Source organism: Carlito syrichta, unplaced genomic scaffold, assembly GCF_000164805.1.
Source record: "Carlito syrichta isolate Samal-C Ts95f unplaced genomic scaffold, Tarsius_syrichta-2.0.1 Scaffold153629, whole genome shotgun sequence".
NCBI lineage: Eukaryota > Metazoa > Chordata > Mammalia > Primates > Tarsiidae > Carlito > Carlito syrichta.
Window position 1 is genome coordinate 641740 of NW_007097725.1, and position 16600 is coordinate 658339.

At 38.8% G+C, this 16600-nt stretch overlaps 1 protein-coding gene across 1 annotated transcript in view; it reads right to left on the minus strand.

Annotated features, from left to right (window-relative positions):
- Positions 1-5076, minus strand: part of BBOX1 (gamma-butyrobetaine hydroxylase 1) — a 42298-nt gene extending 37222 nt beyond the window's left edge. Inside the window, exon 1 of the mRNA XM_008050733.1 lies at positions 4826-5076. Coding sequence (XP_008048924.1) covers positions 4826-5076 — 251 coding nt within the window. The remainder of the gene's footprint in view (positions 1-4825) is intronic.
- Between the last annotated feature and the right edge of the window lie 11524 nt (positions 5077-16600).

Here is a 16600-nt window from a genome sequence, read left to right on the forward strand (position 1 = left end):
CGACCTGCTGGGCTCCCGCGATCCTTCCGCCTCAGCCTTCCACGTAGCTGGAACTACAGGTGCCCGCTACCATGCCCGGCTAATTTTTTGACTTATTGTAGAGATGAGGTCTCGCCAAGTTGCCCGGGCGGGTCATGAACCCGCGGGCTCAGGCAATCCACTCACCTCGGCCTCTCAAAGCGCGGGATTACAGGCTGAGCCACGAGCCCGGCTGACAAAGATTTTACTGTCTTTGGGATTTACGTCGTGGGATACATTGTTGAAAACATTCGAACTAGGTGTAATCATTGAAGATGGCAGTATATAAAACTAGTTTACACTGGCTACTTCCTATTGGATTAAATCATGTCATTGCCGGGCTCGGTGGCTCAGCCTGTGATCCCGCGCCTTTGGGAGGCTGAGGTGAGTGGATCGCCTGAGCCCGCGGGTTCGAGACCCGCCTGGGCAGCAAGACCTCATCTCTACAATAAATCAAATATCAGCCGGGCGTGGTAGCGCGCGCCTGTAATTCCGGCTACCCGGAAGGCTGAGGTGGAGGGATCGCCGGAGCCCGGCAGGTCGAGGCTGCGGTGGCCGGGAGCGGTCGCTGCACTCCAGTCTGGGCGAGAGTGAGACTCCAACTCAATCAATCAATCAATCATGTCATAAAATTCAGTTTCTTCAATAATATGCCTTTTCCAAGGGATTCCAGGAAGTTATTATTTTTGTGGATTTTTCTTTAGGTGGGGGAAAAAGAATATAAGATAAGGCTTTTTGACTTCACTCTGTTAAAACTACATTGCCTGAAATCAAAGGTGTAAATTCTCCTAAAACTTTCTTTTTTGGGGGGGTTGTTTATTTTGCTGTTCATTGCTCAGTTGTCAGTTTTATGATTATTATTTCTTTAATTTTAAAGATGTGAGGTACAACTCAGGATTAAGTATACAAGTGGGCATCATATAGGTAAAGTTTAGGCCTCTTTTTGGTCCCTAATTTGCCTGGTTTGAGATCAGGTACCCTTATTGATGTTGTGCCCCCACCCCCACCCCGGCAGTATCCCGCTACTGCCTATCCCTTCCTTATGGTATTATGGTAAATGTTCAGGGTCCACTTATGAGTGAGAACATATGGTACTCAGTTCTTTGTTTCTGTGATAGATCACTGAGTATGCTGCAAAGTTCATATGTTTGTTCTTCTTTATGGCTGCATAATATTCCATCGTGTATATGTACCTCATTTTTTTTTTTATCCAGTCCATTTTTGATGGGCAGCATGGTTGGTTCAAAACTTTATCTTTTTACCTACTGCTCCATACATATATATACCTGACAAAACTAACAATGGGAGCTTCTTTACCTGTTCTTATCCTTTTCTTCCAGGAAAGTATTCATCATTATTAAAGCAGTGCAGTTACTGAGCATCTCACATGGTTGTGTAAAACAATTGTCAAGATGATGTGCTGACAAAATCAAGACAAGCATCTGAGAAAATATTGATGTGGACAATGACCTGTGCTTCCATCCTGAAGGCTATGACCATTGTGATTGAGCTGAACATAGGTTAATAATTATACAATACTCTAATAATCATTGCATTCATCTGCTGGTTTATCATTCTTTAAAAACATCTAGGCATGCATTTATTTATTAAACACTGATTTCTGGTCTACCACATACTACATGAAATGCTGGAATCCGTTTTTTGTTCATCCAACCAACCACTTAACAATTGAGATGGCAGCCATGAACCCCTAAATAGCTATTCTCATTTTCATGTTAGCCCACATATTTAATATTCTTCAAACTAATAACTCTACTTGAATGGAAACATGCCTGGTGGGTATTCATTTCCCAGGGGAGGCAGGTTTAAAGTGGCACCACCAAGTCATTATTTGTGTTATCCAAGCAAGAATGTTCCAAGCTTCCTTGAGAAAACTGCACGGAAAACAAAGCTTACCTTTTTCTTGGCCCCAATTTCCTTTCTCTTGTCCCTACTTTCCTTTCTCTATCCCTCTCCTATTTTTCTCAGTCCCTCTTCTCCATTATTTATTGCCTTCATTCATTCATTCCATTCACCCACTCGCCAACCAATTACTTTTTCAAACAAGAGTAAGATACTTTTTCAGTGGAGAAATAAAGATAGGAAAGAGAGGGACCTTGTTTAAGGCAGCTGCTGATTCTCTTATGATGATAAGTCATGTCCAGGCACTACCAGAATAAGAGAAAGAGAGTTCAGATGATGTAAAGCACTCAAGTTCTATCCCAACGAAGACTCGCCTTCTCTTGAAGTCCCCCTTCCTCTCAGCCAGCGGTATTCAACTGGCTGCCCATGAGAATTACCTGCAGAGTTTTGAAATGTCCTGATATTCAGGCCAAATACCAGTCCTGTTAGAAAAAAAATATCTCTGGAGATGGGATACAGTTGTCAGTATTTTTTAAAAATTGGTTTATCCAGCTTGCAACCTAGGTTGAGAACCACTGCTCTAAGTATTCCTTCTTCTTTTAAATCTCATGTTAACCCAGACTTCAGTATCACTTTCACACATTACTATGGAGAGGAGCAGAAAAGGGGGATATCTTTAGAGAAATTGTTCACTTTTCTTATTCTCTTAACAACAAAAATAATACCGCAAGATAAAAAAAAAGCAATTAAAACAGCAATAACTGCCAAACAAAACTGTTCTCTCTTGTTAGTTATTGGGATAGGGAATTAAAAATTGCCAAAAAAAAAATATGGAGAAATCTTGATTATCAGTGGTGGAAGTAAAGAGTAAGGCGGCAAGAAAAGGCATTTCTTTGGGTTTGTATAACTTGAGAGATGCAGGTAAGAAACGTGATTATCCAAGGAAGGTGGGATGGAGTAGATGCAACTTGTCTGGTGGATGGGACAGTCCATAGAGGACATGAAATAGCAGCGGGAGGTCTGATTTGTTTTGACAACAGAACTTTAGTATTTATTCCAATAATTTCACAATATCAGACCAGTGGCCAAAGTAATAAGCCCTTTTATAGGACCTGTAAAAACAAAATAGAACACGAATCATAAATCAAGACTAAGATTCTGACCCTCAGTGTGATGGCGGGGGAGGGTTGGGAAACTCTCACAAAGAGCCCCAGATTTGGCCACTGCTATAAAATTGGGAAATGCTTTGGAAGAGATACAAAAAGCATGTGGTCAACAAATAAAAACTAAGTAAAACTACTTAGAAGAGATTTATTTGGAAGTGTTCTGTTTAACTCCAGTGTCACCTGGGTTGCAAATAATTTTCTGAGCTTCAATTTCCTTATCAATGAATCAGAGGATAATATCTATGTCAGAGAGCAGTGGTAAGAATTAAATAAATAATACAGAATACAGTTGAGACTCTTACGGATTTCAAGTTTTTTTTCCCCACTCTTTTCTTTGTCGGTTGCTGTTGTTGTAATCTCTAAGGCAGCTCAAATTCTTGCAGGTGTACAGGAAATATAAATTGCTAATGGTAAAAGTAAATTTGTGGTTTCGGATAGGGCCAGGGTTGTCCAAATCTAAACATGGTGCAGTCGTCTACCGTGAGGATTAAGGGTGGTAAAGCCAAGGGCTAGCAGGACGCTTGCAGATCTGGGGAAGATGGAGGACTTTAGCAAACTGGAGAGTGAGCCAATGCCTTCTTCAAGGATAGCCTCCACTAACATCCAGCAGATGCAAGAATTTAGGCTCATTTGTTGTTAGATTTGATTTTCAAGCAAAGTCAGGACCACATTTAATGCAAAATCTCTCCTTTTCTTTTGAATTGGAGTCTCACTCTTGTCACCCAGGCTGGTGTGCCGTGGCACGCTCACGGCCACCGCAGTCTTGACCTGCTGGGCTTAGGAGATTCTTCCGCCTCCGTCTTCCAAGTGGCCGGAATTACAGAGGCATGCCACCATGCCCAGCAAGTTTTGGTGATTTATTGTAGAGATGAGGTCTCTCCTAATTGTTGACAACTAATTCCATTTTATTTCAAGGTCATGTGGGCTAAACCAAACATCTGAATACAGCCTGTGTGCTATCAGTTGCAACTTTCACTTTCGATGCTTTCTGCTCTATGAGCCCAAGAATAGTTGTATTCATCTCATATGAGGGTTGGTCTTAAAAAAATACAATTATACCTCCACTTCCAGATAAGTGTTTCCTGTTGCTAGCGTTTCACTATCCATAATTAACATTACCTCCCAGGAAATTCTTACACAAGCAACCTCTTGTTCCAAAGTTAAAATAAATTATAGCTCCTGTTACTTAATAAAGCACATAGGCTTAATTTTCTGAGTGTTAGTTTTATCTTTTTAACATGTCTAGTGGCTGATTTCAGTTTCCCAATGTCCAACTTTATTTTGTGCCAACTCTTGGGAGGTAAAAATTTAGTAAACCTTACCATTTATAAAGTTGAGTATTTTGGAGTCTTGGAGAAATACAGTCCTTCCTCCCACCCATTATGGACTGAATTGTTTCCCTCACCAGAAACCAATCCCTCCTGGCACCTTGACCTTGGAATTCCAGCTTCCAGAATGGAAAAAAACTAAATTTTTATTGTTGACCTTATCCAGTCTGTGATATTTTGTGATAGCAGTCCAAGCAGACTAATATATCACCTGTAAGTTGCCTGATATCTTTGAGGTGTGATGTCTTTGGGCTTTTAGGCTCCTTAAAAAATTGTAGCTATTCTCAAAGAAATACTACTTCTTTTAGACTCCTCTTTCCATCTGATTTTCTTCTGGAGACATCATGAACATTTTCCTATCTTCAATCAATGTTGTTTTCAACACCCCCCCGCCATTGGAAAATAAGTCAAACTTTGTCATGGAAGAATACAAACCATCTGGTGACTCACCCATAAAATGTGAGATAGAGGAAGCCAATCCTTTTCCCAAGCTTTAAAACTTCTCCTCGTTTGTCAGCAGCTCCTGTGAGTCGTACTATACCTATTCTCTTGAGGCTAGACAGCCATTTGTAGGCATGTTCATCAGTTTTTAAAACATCTTCAAAATCCAGAGTAGGTAGCTGGAGCTCTGAGCCCCAGTACTGATAGTCTGTGAAATGAGAAAAGGAAAAATCCGATGGGATTACATTGTTTTTACACATGACAATAACCTCGGAGAAGGATTTATCATGGAGTTTGCTAAATGCTAGCCCTATAAGAAATGCCCGGGGTTAGCTGTTCCTTCTTCCTCGGAGCCGTGTAAGCCTATTATAAGCTTCTTGCCTACAGCTGTGTCTGGCCTGCAACAGGTATTCAATATACCACTGTTGAGGGACTGCTTTTTAGTTGATGGATGGTTCTGGACCTTTACAGTTGTTCGGGAGGTGGAGGGTTTGCCATGGGAGGTACAACTCTTTCTTGTCTAGTTCACCCAATAGGAAGCTATTTCTGAGATCAAGTCATTGTCTGCAGTCAGCAAGAAAAGATGAGATAGACTCTTTGCATAGACCCTTTGGTGGCAGTGCCACAGAAAGTAAGACCAAATGCCTTCTCTTAGTGCTCTCATTCCTGATGGTTAAAAGCTCATACAAATGTTTACTTGAGAAAGCAAGAAGAAAGACAAATGGAAAAAAAAAAAAGTTGGCTTGTAAACCAGGATCTCTTAAAGGAAGTGGAACACAGAGGAAATGTAAATTTGCCAAAGGAAATAACTCAGATATTACCAACAATATTCAGGAAAGGTCTAACTCTAGCAAATCCGTTTGATTTCTTCCTTATTCGGGAAAGAAACTGCCTTAGAAAGGCAGACCATCCTAACGCATGACAGTGAGAACTTGCAAGTTCAATATCATTGTGAGTGATGTTTCTCTTTTCTAATGGGGAATATGTCATTTTAAGGAAACAAAATCAAAGCCTCAGTTGAAGAAAGAAGAAAGGGTCAGTGTCTCTTGCCGTCATTGTGGACTGGAAATCATTCCCTCTTTGATGTCAGCATAGCTGTTCCTGCAGAAGTTGGAATTTTTTTTTTCATAATCAATATTGTTTATTATGGTTTTGTGGGGTACAGTTAGGGTGTACAGTTAGGTGTACAGTTACGTTTCATTCAGGCACCCTGTTGATAAGAGGTGTTTCCCCATCCCCAGACAGATGTTTGCTACTGTCAATCCCATTCCCCCCCCCCATAGTTTCCCAGTACCGTCAGTCATTTTCTTATAGTATTACATTGGGAAGTTGGAATTTTTGTTTTAGGTGTTACATAGTGGCTTTAGTAGTGAAAAGATACGTGCAGGTGTAGAAAGCCACCTCTTGATCTTCTAGCAGCTAGGAGCGTGAGGACATCTATAGAGGCCAGGAGGTGTATGCCGGAAGACCTAATGGGTTATAAGTGATTATAGCAGCCAAGTTTCTGGGTTATTAAGCATAATGACTTGCATAAATGAGCCAGAATTTCCGGGATTTAAATTGCAAACTATAAATTAGGCCTCCTTAGTGACTGTGTTAATTACTTTAGTCTATGCTAATATTTTTTAGTACTGAACACATTCCACAGGCGTAAGTGACTAACCGTGTCTTCTCAGGAGGTTGAGTTGATAGCCAGTCAATAGTTTCTAATTTCTCATTTTAACTAATTCCTTTCTGTGAGACTAACCAGAACTAAAAGAATATAGCCTTTCCTTCTTCTTTTTTTTAATGTAAATTTTTAAAGACATTGCTTCTCAAATGCCTCTGACATCTGAGAAAACCTTAGAATTTAAATATTAACCCAGTCACCTTGGCAAAGATTAAACAGGTAAGCACATGAGCCATGTTGTATTAGACCAGAGCAAGTTGGTTAGAGCAATAATAGGCAATGAGGTGTGAAGGTTTCAGGGTAATAATTATAAATTTTAGGGGAGAGAAGGAGGGTGGTTTTTATATAGCTTCTTGGTATTCCTTGATTATATTAGCTACCTCAAAATTATTTGTTAGTTTGTCTTTTCTTTTTCTGTTTATTTATTATTATTTTTTCTTTTTTATGCTTTATTATAGAGATGTGGAGTACAATTCAGAATTAGGTACACAAGTGAATGTCATACAGGTAAAGTTTGGGCCTCCCTTTGATCCCCATTGGTTTGAGATCAGGTAGCCTTATTAATGTTGTGTCTCCACCCTGACCCTGGCAGTCTCCCACTACTGCCAATCCCTTTCTTATAGTATGAGGGTAAATGTTCAGAGTCCGCTTATGAGTGAGAACATATAGTATTCTCTTCTTTGTTTCTATGATACATCACTGAGTTTATAGACTGTAAATACATCCAAGTTGCTGCAAAGTCCATATTGTCTTTTCAATGAGCCTAATATTTTACCTTGTCCTAAGGAACCGAGATAGGCAATAGCTTTTAAGGAGTTCAAAGTTTATGGGAGAATTGGATATGGGAGCTGGCAGTTAAAACACAATATGCTAAATTCTATGGTTGAGATATGATCGGGAAACCAGGAAGGTTGTCAGATCTTCTGATCACTTACCAAATGTTCTTTCTATGATACCCACATGCTCTTTTACATGCATGAAGTTCCCCAGGTCTGTTCCTCATGCCTTTACCGTTTCTTCTAAAATCAAACAGGGTTGGTTTTATATGAAAGAACCTCTTCTCAAAGAGACAATTGATATGGTTTTGTTTTGAATATGGATTATCTGGCTTTTTGCCACTCTCATTTGCTCATTGCATTGAAAGGCCCCGCATTGCAATATCTGATACCAATCAAAACAGTCTACAACAAGAGGATGGTAGATATCACAAATATTGCATATTGGCTGCCTAACAAGAAAGATCATCTGATTTCTAGTTAGAGGAAGAATTTCTGGGTAAAATATCAATGTTAAGGGCATAAATAACAAATCACCATCATTTCTTTCCAAAGCTTACACCTAGGTGGACCATTATCAGAAAACTAAAAGAAATACAGAAAACGGCTTTGCGTTTTATTGGAAATCAGGGACTCACAGAGTATCAGAGGTGGAAGGGATGTTAGCGATTCCTCTGGCATTTTCATATTGACTTTAGGATTTCCCATCATCCATATTTCTTATCAATGGACAAAAAGATTGCCTAAACTGCAGCTGAGGCATTTTCCAGTTTTCTGGCACTTGATCTGTTCAAAGAGATGTTTTCTATTCCTATGCAGACTGTTGGATAGAATTAACTGTGGCTTACATGGCTGTCTATAGTAAATGTGTTGTCTTCACCACAGAGGTTTAAGTAATTTATTAATGATCATTTATTATGAGTTTTAGAAAGTTGTATTATTTCCTACTGTGATTCACCAGCCTAGGGAGATAATAGTATGGCATAGATTGTCCAACAATTTCTCTGCAATGGTGGAAGTATTCTATATCTGCACAGTCCAATTCCATAGTGGCCAGCAACATATGGTTATTGAGACTTGACATCTGGCTACTGGAACAGAAGAACTAAACTATTTGCTTTAATTAACTTCAATTAATTTAAAATTAAAATGCAAGTGGTCACATGTGTCTAGTACTGTATTAGACAAGGACATACATGGAGAAAAGAGCATGGAGGGAGAGACAGCTGGGTTTCAATCATTGTCCAGTGTCTCACCAGAGAGTTTTTGACCTCTTCTCTATGCTTCAGTCTTTTAAATTCTAAAACAGAGAAAAGAATACTTAGTCTGTAGGCCTTCTGTGACCCTGTAATTATATTATGCGAGGAGTCTGGTGATGTGTCTGGCACATAGGAGACCCACGAAAACAATAATAATAGTGGATATTTGCTGAGTACTATCTAAGAGTCAGGCACAATGCTGGATGCTTTTCATGCATTATTATTTTTTAAATCTCCACAATAAATATGTGGGATAGATGCTTTCCACACTGCCATGTTATAGAGAGGAAAACAGAGGTCCAAGTCATACAGCTAATCACTTGCAGACCTAATGAGTCAAATCCAGGTGACTGATTCCAAAATCTAAATTTTAACAATTACATAAAATAAACATTTGATGCCTTGAAATATGGTCACCCTAGGTATGTTTATGCCCTGTGTCTGAATATCCATAGCTTATCCTGTCCCTTATAAAGGAAACCTACTAGATTAAAAAGAAAGCAGAGCAAGTTATAATTAGAAACATTTTGCCTGAACTTGTTCAAGTATGGGATTTTAATGACAAACTTTGGCTCCTAGTTAGAATTTTAAACGCAGAAAAAATATTACAAGCAGGTTTCATTGCACAATACTGAAACAACATTGCTATTCACCTTTTGTGAAATGAACCAAGGCTTTGCATACTTAAAAATCAGCTAGTTTCTCATCTTTAACTTAGCCAATATATTTCAGTGATCTATGTCTTTTTGGCCTTCTTTTTCTTTTTTTGAGTTGGAGTCTCACTCCGTGGCCCAGGCTGGAGTGCAGTGGCATGCTCATGGCCACCCCTGTGTCAATCTACTGGACTCTGGAGATCCTTCTGCCTCAGCCTTTCAAGTAGCTGGAACTACGGACATGCACTACCACACCTGGCTAAGTTTTTTTTACTTATTGTAGAGACGAGGTCTCACCACGTTGCCTGGGTTGGTCTTGAACTCACAGGCTCAGGCAATCCACTTGCCTCGGCCTCACAAAGTGCTGGGATTACAGGCTGAGCCACCGAGCCCAGCCTCTATTTGGTTTTAATTAAGGCTATTATCACTTTGCAGAAAGTTTCAGTGGCTGTGTGGCAGGGAAATATAAAAACAGAGATTGAAAAATTATTTTCACTAGATGTGTTTTTTTTAAATTTTGAGTTGATATTTTGACTACTTTTTGGATTCAAGGAGCTATGTAGGGTGCACACTATATACTTACATAGCATATTGTAATGAATTTTTGTTTCTATATGAGTCGTTTTTACCATTATAGAACAACACAGACACACATATACAAATATACGATTCTTAGCTTTAAAAATGTAAAAATTTAGGTTCTTTTAATAAGTGTTATTCTTTAGATGTATAAAATTAACCATACCCACACAAAGAGATGCAGAATAATGTAAGGCTGTTAAGACAGCAGTCGGTATAGTTTGTAGTATAAATACTTTCAAATTTATGGAACTTTACTATTAGAGTGTGATTTCAATAGTTTTTAAGTTCTGTGAAGTTTATACTTTTTCAACAGTATAGCTCTCCTTTTGAAGTGCTCTGGGCAGGAGCCAAGGTTCCTGAGATTACAGATCGAGGGCCATAGTCCACTTTATTTGCTCATCCATAAGAAGCAATTCATCATCTATTAAAATCTGGCCATGAGATTATAGCAGCTCAGTCACCTCTTCAGGCTCTACTTGTAATTCCAGTCCTTTGCTGTTTCCACCAAATCTTCAGTCACTTCTTCCTCTGAAGCCTTGAATCTCTCAAAGTCATCCACAGATTAGATTGATCTTCTTTCAAATTCCTGTTGAGTTGACATTTTGACCTCCTCCCATGAATCACTAATGCTCTCATAGCATTTTTACTCTTTTTTAAAAACAGCGATGTGGGGTACAAGTCAGATTTAGCCACATAAGCGGTCTGCATATAGGTGAAGTTTGGGCCTCCATCTTGTCCTCACTTTCCCTGGTTTGCAATTTTGCTTCTTTGAGAAATCTCCATACTTTTTCCATAGAGGCTGTGCTAATTTACACTCCCACCAATGGTATATAACAATTCTTTTTTCTCTACATCCTCAACAACATCTGTTATTTTTCATCTCTTTAAATAATAGCCATTCTAACTGGGGTAAAAGGATATCTAATTGTGGCTTTGATTCGCATTTCTCTGATGATTAGGGATGTTAAGCATTTTTTCACATAACTGTTGACTATTTGTATATTTTCTTTTGAGAGGTATCTATTCACATTCTTTGCCCACTTTTTAATATAATTATTTGTTGTTTTTTTGAGTTGTTTGAATTTCTTGTATATTTTGGATAATAGTTCCCTCTCAAATGAATCTTTTGCAAATAGCTTCTCCCATTCTGCAGGTTGTCTGTTTACTCTGATCATTATTTATTTTGCTGCTTTTTAGTTGAATCAAGTTCCATTTATCTGTTTTATTGCCATTGCTTTTAAGGTCTTAGTCATACATTCTAGACCAATGTCCAGAAGAGTTTTCTCTTAGTAGTTTTATAGGTCTTATGTTTAAGTCTTTAATCCATCTTGAGCTGATTTTTGTTTATGGTGAGAGAGATAGGGATCCAATTTTATTCTTCTGTAAATGGCTATCTAATTTCCTAGCACCATTTATTGAAAAGGGTGTCCTTTCTCCAATGTGTGTTCTTGTCAGCTTTATCAAAGATCGGAGTATGACTATTTAATACAGTAATCCTACTACTGGATGTCTACTCAAAGGAAAACAAACCAATATATCAAAACAATATCTGCATTTGTATGTTTATTGGAGTACTATTCACAATAGCAAAGATAAGGAGTCAACTAAGTGTCCATGAACGAATGAATGGGTAATGAACATTTTATATATATATATATATAATGTCCATAATTTTTCCATAAAGGCTGTACTAATTTACACTCCCACCAATAGTATATAACAATTCTTTTTTCTCTACATCCTCAACAACATCTGCTATTTTTTGTCTCTTTAAATAATAGCCATTCTAACTGGGGTAAAATGATATCTAATTGTGGTTTTGATTTGCATTTCCCTGATGATTAGTGATGTTAAGCATTTTTTCACATAACTGTTGACTATTTGTATATTTTCTTTTGAGAGATATCTATTCACATTTAATATATAATGAAAATTTTATACACACACACAATGGAATACTATTCAGTCATAAACAATAAAAACATAGATGGAACTGGAGGTCATTATCTTTAAGTGAAACAAGCCAGGCATAGAAAGACAAATATCACATATTGTCATTCATAAGTGGGTGCTAAGACATGTGTTAACATTGATGTACTGGTTGAAATGATAGAAAATGGAGACTCAGAAGGGTGAGAAGGTAGAACGGGGGAGGATGATGAGAAATTGGTTAATGGGTACAATGTATGTTTTTCAGGTAAAGGATACTTTAATAACCCTGACTTGACCACTAAGCAATTTATACAGGTAACAAAACTGTGTATGTATCCCACAAATTTATAAAAATAAAATAGCATCTAGAACGGTGACTCCTTTCCAGAAGACTTTCAACTTAGATTTTTCCAGATCCATCAAATGAATCATTATTTATGGCAGCTACAGCCTTATAAAATATACAGTTTCTCAAGTGAGAAGACATGGAAATTGACATTACTCCTTGACCCATGGGCTGCAGAACAAATGTTGACTTAGCAGGCATTAAAAACATTAACCTCCTTATACATCTTCATCAGAACTCTTGGGTGATCAGATGCATTGCCAATGATCAGTTACATTTTTAAAGAAATCTTTTAAAAACAACTTTTCTCCTGAGTAGTGGGCTTTAGCATTGGGCTTAAAATATTCAGTAAACCATGCTGTAAACACACATTCTGTCATTTAGGTTTTGTGGTTCCATTTATAAAGCAAAGGCAAGTAGATGTAGCATCCTTCTTCTTTTTTTTTTTTTTTTTTGAGTTGGAGTCTCATTCTTCTTAAGGGCCCTACGATTTTCAGAATGGCATTGGCTTCAACTTTGAGTCACCATCTTTGTTAGTCTCTAACAAGAGAGTAACCCTATTTTTTTGAAGCTTTGAAGCCCAGGCACTGACTTCTACTAGTTATGAAAATCCTAAGTGACATCTTCTTCCAATAGAAGGTTGTCTGGTCTACACTCTGAAAATCTGATGTTTAGTGTAGTCACCTTCATTAATGATCTAAGCTAGACTGTCTGGATAACTTGCTGCAGCTTCTCCATCAGCACTTGCTGCTTCGCCTTGCACTCTTATGTCATGGAGACAACTTCTTTTCTTAAACTTCATGAACCCAACTCTGCTAACTTCAAACTTTTTCCCGCAGCATTCTTGCCTCTCCCAGCCTTCACAGAATTGGAGAGAGTTAGGGCCTTGCTTTGGATGAAGGCTTTGACTTAAGGGAATGTTGTGGCTGGTTTGATCTTCTCTCCAGACTACTCAAACTTTCTCTATATCAGCAGTAAGGCTATGTCGCTTTATAATTTATGTGTTCGTTGGAATAGCACTTTTTCTTTTCCTTTCCTTTGCATTTACAACTTGGCTATTTGGCACAAGAGGCCAAGTTTTTGACCTGTCTTGGTTTTTGACATGACTTCCTCATGAGAATTATTAATCATTTCTAGCTTTGGATTTAAAGAGAGAAACTTCCTTCCACTTGAACACTTAGAGGCAATTGTAGGGTTATTGTAGGCCTAATTTCAATATTGTTGTATCTTAGGGAGAGAGAGTTGGGGGAATAGCTGGACAATGGAGCAATCAGAACACAAACATTTATTGATTATGTTTTCTATCACACACGGGTGCTATTCATGGTGTCCCCAGACAGTTACAAGAATAACATCAAAGATCATTAATCACAGATCACCATAACAGAGATGATGATAATGAAAAAGTTTGAAATATTAAGAGCATTACCAAAATGCAACACAGAGACTTGAAGTAAGCACATGCTGTTGGAAAAATGGTACCGATCGACTTTCTCAAGAGTTGCCACAAACCTCTAATTTGTAAAAACACCTCAATATCTATGAAGCTTAATAAAGCAAAGCACAATAAAACACAGTATGCCTTTACTAATATCTTTGAAATAGCACTGCATTTTATTAAATCTACAGGAAGGTGATTCTGTGGTATCTGCACAGAAACTGTAACATTGAAAAGGGAATTTAAAAGCATTTTCTTATTTCCCTCCAATGCAAAACATAACTATCTAAGGAACCAAAAGAAAATACATTGGCCTAGAATAAACCATTTGTCAGTAGAATGCATTAAAAGCAAATTTAAGTTTCACACTCGGATCTGGATATATAAACAGTATGGAAAATGATGAAATATTTAAGGTATGAACCACCCTTCCTAATTTAACTTACGGCCTTACTAATAAATCCTTCCTTGAACATGTGCTTCACACCTCATAAAATTTATGAACAGGTTGCATGCTGGCTTTCAAGGAACCATTTGTACAAGGCTTCCTTCTCGGAGTTAAACATCACATTCCTGGACCCTGAGTTGTTTTTCAAAAAAGGAAAAGACACAAAGAATCTCTTTAGTTAAAGATTCATGAGTGCCGCATGCTGGGTTGCTATGTGTTATTTCAAGAGTTTAGGACCTTCTGTCCACCTGCACTGAACTGAGCTGTTGACTCTGACATAGTTTATTAAATGTGAAGGGGATCAGCCATCTTGTATCTCGTGCCGTCTTTTCCTGTAAATACCTTCTAGGGGCCCGACCAAAACCAAAATCTGACCCCTAACAGAAGAAAGGCAGCTGAGTGGAAGTAGAGTTTTGATTTTCTTCTCCTGCACTGTGGAGACTCTGCCCTCTTTCCCCCCCCCCCCTTTATTTAGTGAATTCTATGTCTCTTTCAAGATTCTGGTCACTTACCTTCTCTTATGTTGACATTTTTTGGCAGCTGATGCAAAGTTGAAGATTTGAATGCAAGAAATTTATTGAGGGAGTGTCCCTAAAACACTCACAGGAGACGGGACAGTAGAGAAGAGGCTCCTGGAAGGTGTTATAATGAACGGGACTGTTTTGGCAATGGGAACTGAGCATCATCAGACTTCATGGAGACACTACAGTTCATACCTCAGAGGTGTCTCACTTGGGGCGAGGAAGCCAAGGTGCTCAGGCCGCTCAGGTCACCCCTCATTGATTGAGGGTTGCTCCTCTGTGCAGCCAACGCTGGATCTTTTGAGCTTCCCTGTGTGTGGGCTGAGCAAGACCCTCAAGCGGAGAGGGAGAGCGGCAGCCCGGAAATAAGTAGCTGTTGGCCTGTATGGGACGCAAGCTGAAGGGCTATGGTGAGACACTGGCAACCTGTGCAATGTCCTCCTTCTGGAAATCTCTGGGACCTGCCAAGAGTGGGCTAGATGTCTGGCTTCTCTGGCCTCCCAGCACCTCAGTCCCAGAGCTTACCACAATATGTTGAAACCTTTCACTCACTCCATACATATTTGTTGAAAGCCTTGCTAGAAGAGCCATAAAGAAGGACAAACATATGGACTTCGTAGCAACTTGGATAAATTTAGAGTCTATCATACTCAGTGATCTATCACAGAAACAAAGAACAGAGTACTACATGTTCTCACTCATAAGCGGACCCTGAACATTTACCATAATACTATAAGAAAGGGATTGGCAGTAGCAGGATACTGCCAGAGTGAGGGCTGGGGACACACAACATCAATAAGGGTACCTGATCTCAAACCAGGTGAAGTGAGGACCAAAGGGAGGCCTAAATTTACCTGTATGATGACCACTTTTAGACTTAATCCTGAATTGTACCTCACACCTTTAAAAGAAAATTAAAAAAAAATTAACAACAAGAAAAGAAAACATTGCTAGAAGAAAGAGATCCCATATGTGAATAAAGGTATATTGATCACTGACCTTGTTGTGGGAAAACGGTACATAAACAATGGAGGCCAATGGATAAATATATACAAATACAAATCTTGACAAGTGCTATGAGGGTAACAAATGGAGCATATAACAAAGATAAGCCAATGTTGGGAGTGGAATGGGAAATTTATTTAGTGATTGATAAAGGCCAAGCTGAACCATGTAAACCACATCCCGAGGTATGGAAGTCAACTGTATCAGTCATACAGGGGGCCGGGGTAGAAAGGGTGTCCAGGTAGGAGGGACAGTGGATAGCTGGAGACTCTGCTTGGTTGAGCAACTCAAAGTCACTGGGGCTGAGGCAAGAGGGAGTGCAGCAAGTGAGGTGGGAATGCAGGCACCAAGCAGGACTTCATCTCTCTCTCTGTCCCACTGGATTGTAAGTTCCTTGTGAACTATGGGGATCATGTCATTTATCTTTTTTTCTCATTAATATTGACCCTTTCCTTCCTGCCCCCACAGCGTGTAGTCCAGAAGGTTTTTAGAAAATTGATATATTCTATATCCTAAACAAATCTTTGCTTATTTGCTAATGATGATTAGAAACTGGAAGCAACCCCTGAAATACGGGATTATGTCTGAGCATATCTTAGTACCTTGAAAGATGAAGAAATCCATAGAACCTTTTATCTAGGTGATAGCCCCACAAAACTCTAAAAGTATCACTGACAACGTGTAAATGAAACTTCTGAAAAAGTCTCATCTGTTTGGAAAGAGATAAATACATTTCCATATTGGGCTATTAGGTACCCGGCATATTCTATATGTTCAGCCCTATGACAAGAAGGACCGTCTAGCTGGAAGAAACAAGAAATGCATAAATCAGTAAAGAATGAAACACTAAAGGGAAGTGTGTAGCAAATAACGAGCGCTGATATTTATTGAGCACTTATGATTCAAGCACCCTTCTAAACACTCTATATGGATTAATTCATGTAACCTCATAACACTCTTATAAGAAATGTACTATCATTGCCCTCATTGTATTAATAAGGAGACAGGGACCAGGAACTTGTCCAACAGCACACACTCAATACATGTCAGAGCTGGGATCCTCACACAATTTGAAAACATTAAGAAAAGAAGTTGTATGGTGAAGCACCAAAGTATGTCAGGGAGAGAGACTGTTGTTCCAGACTTTCTTAGAGT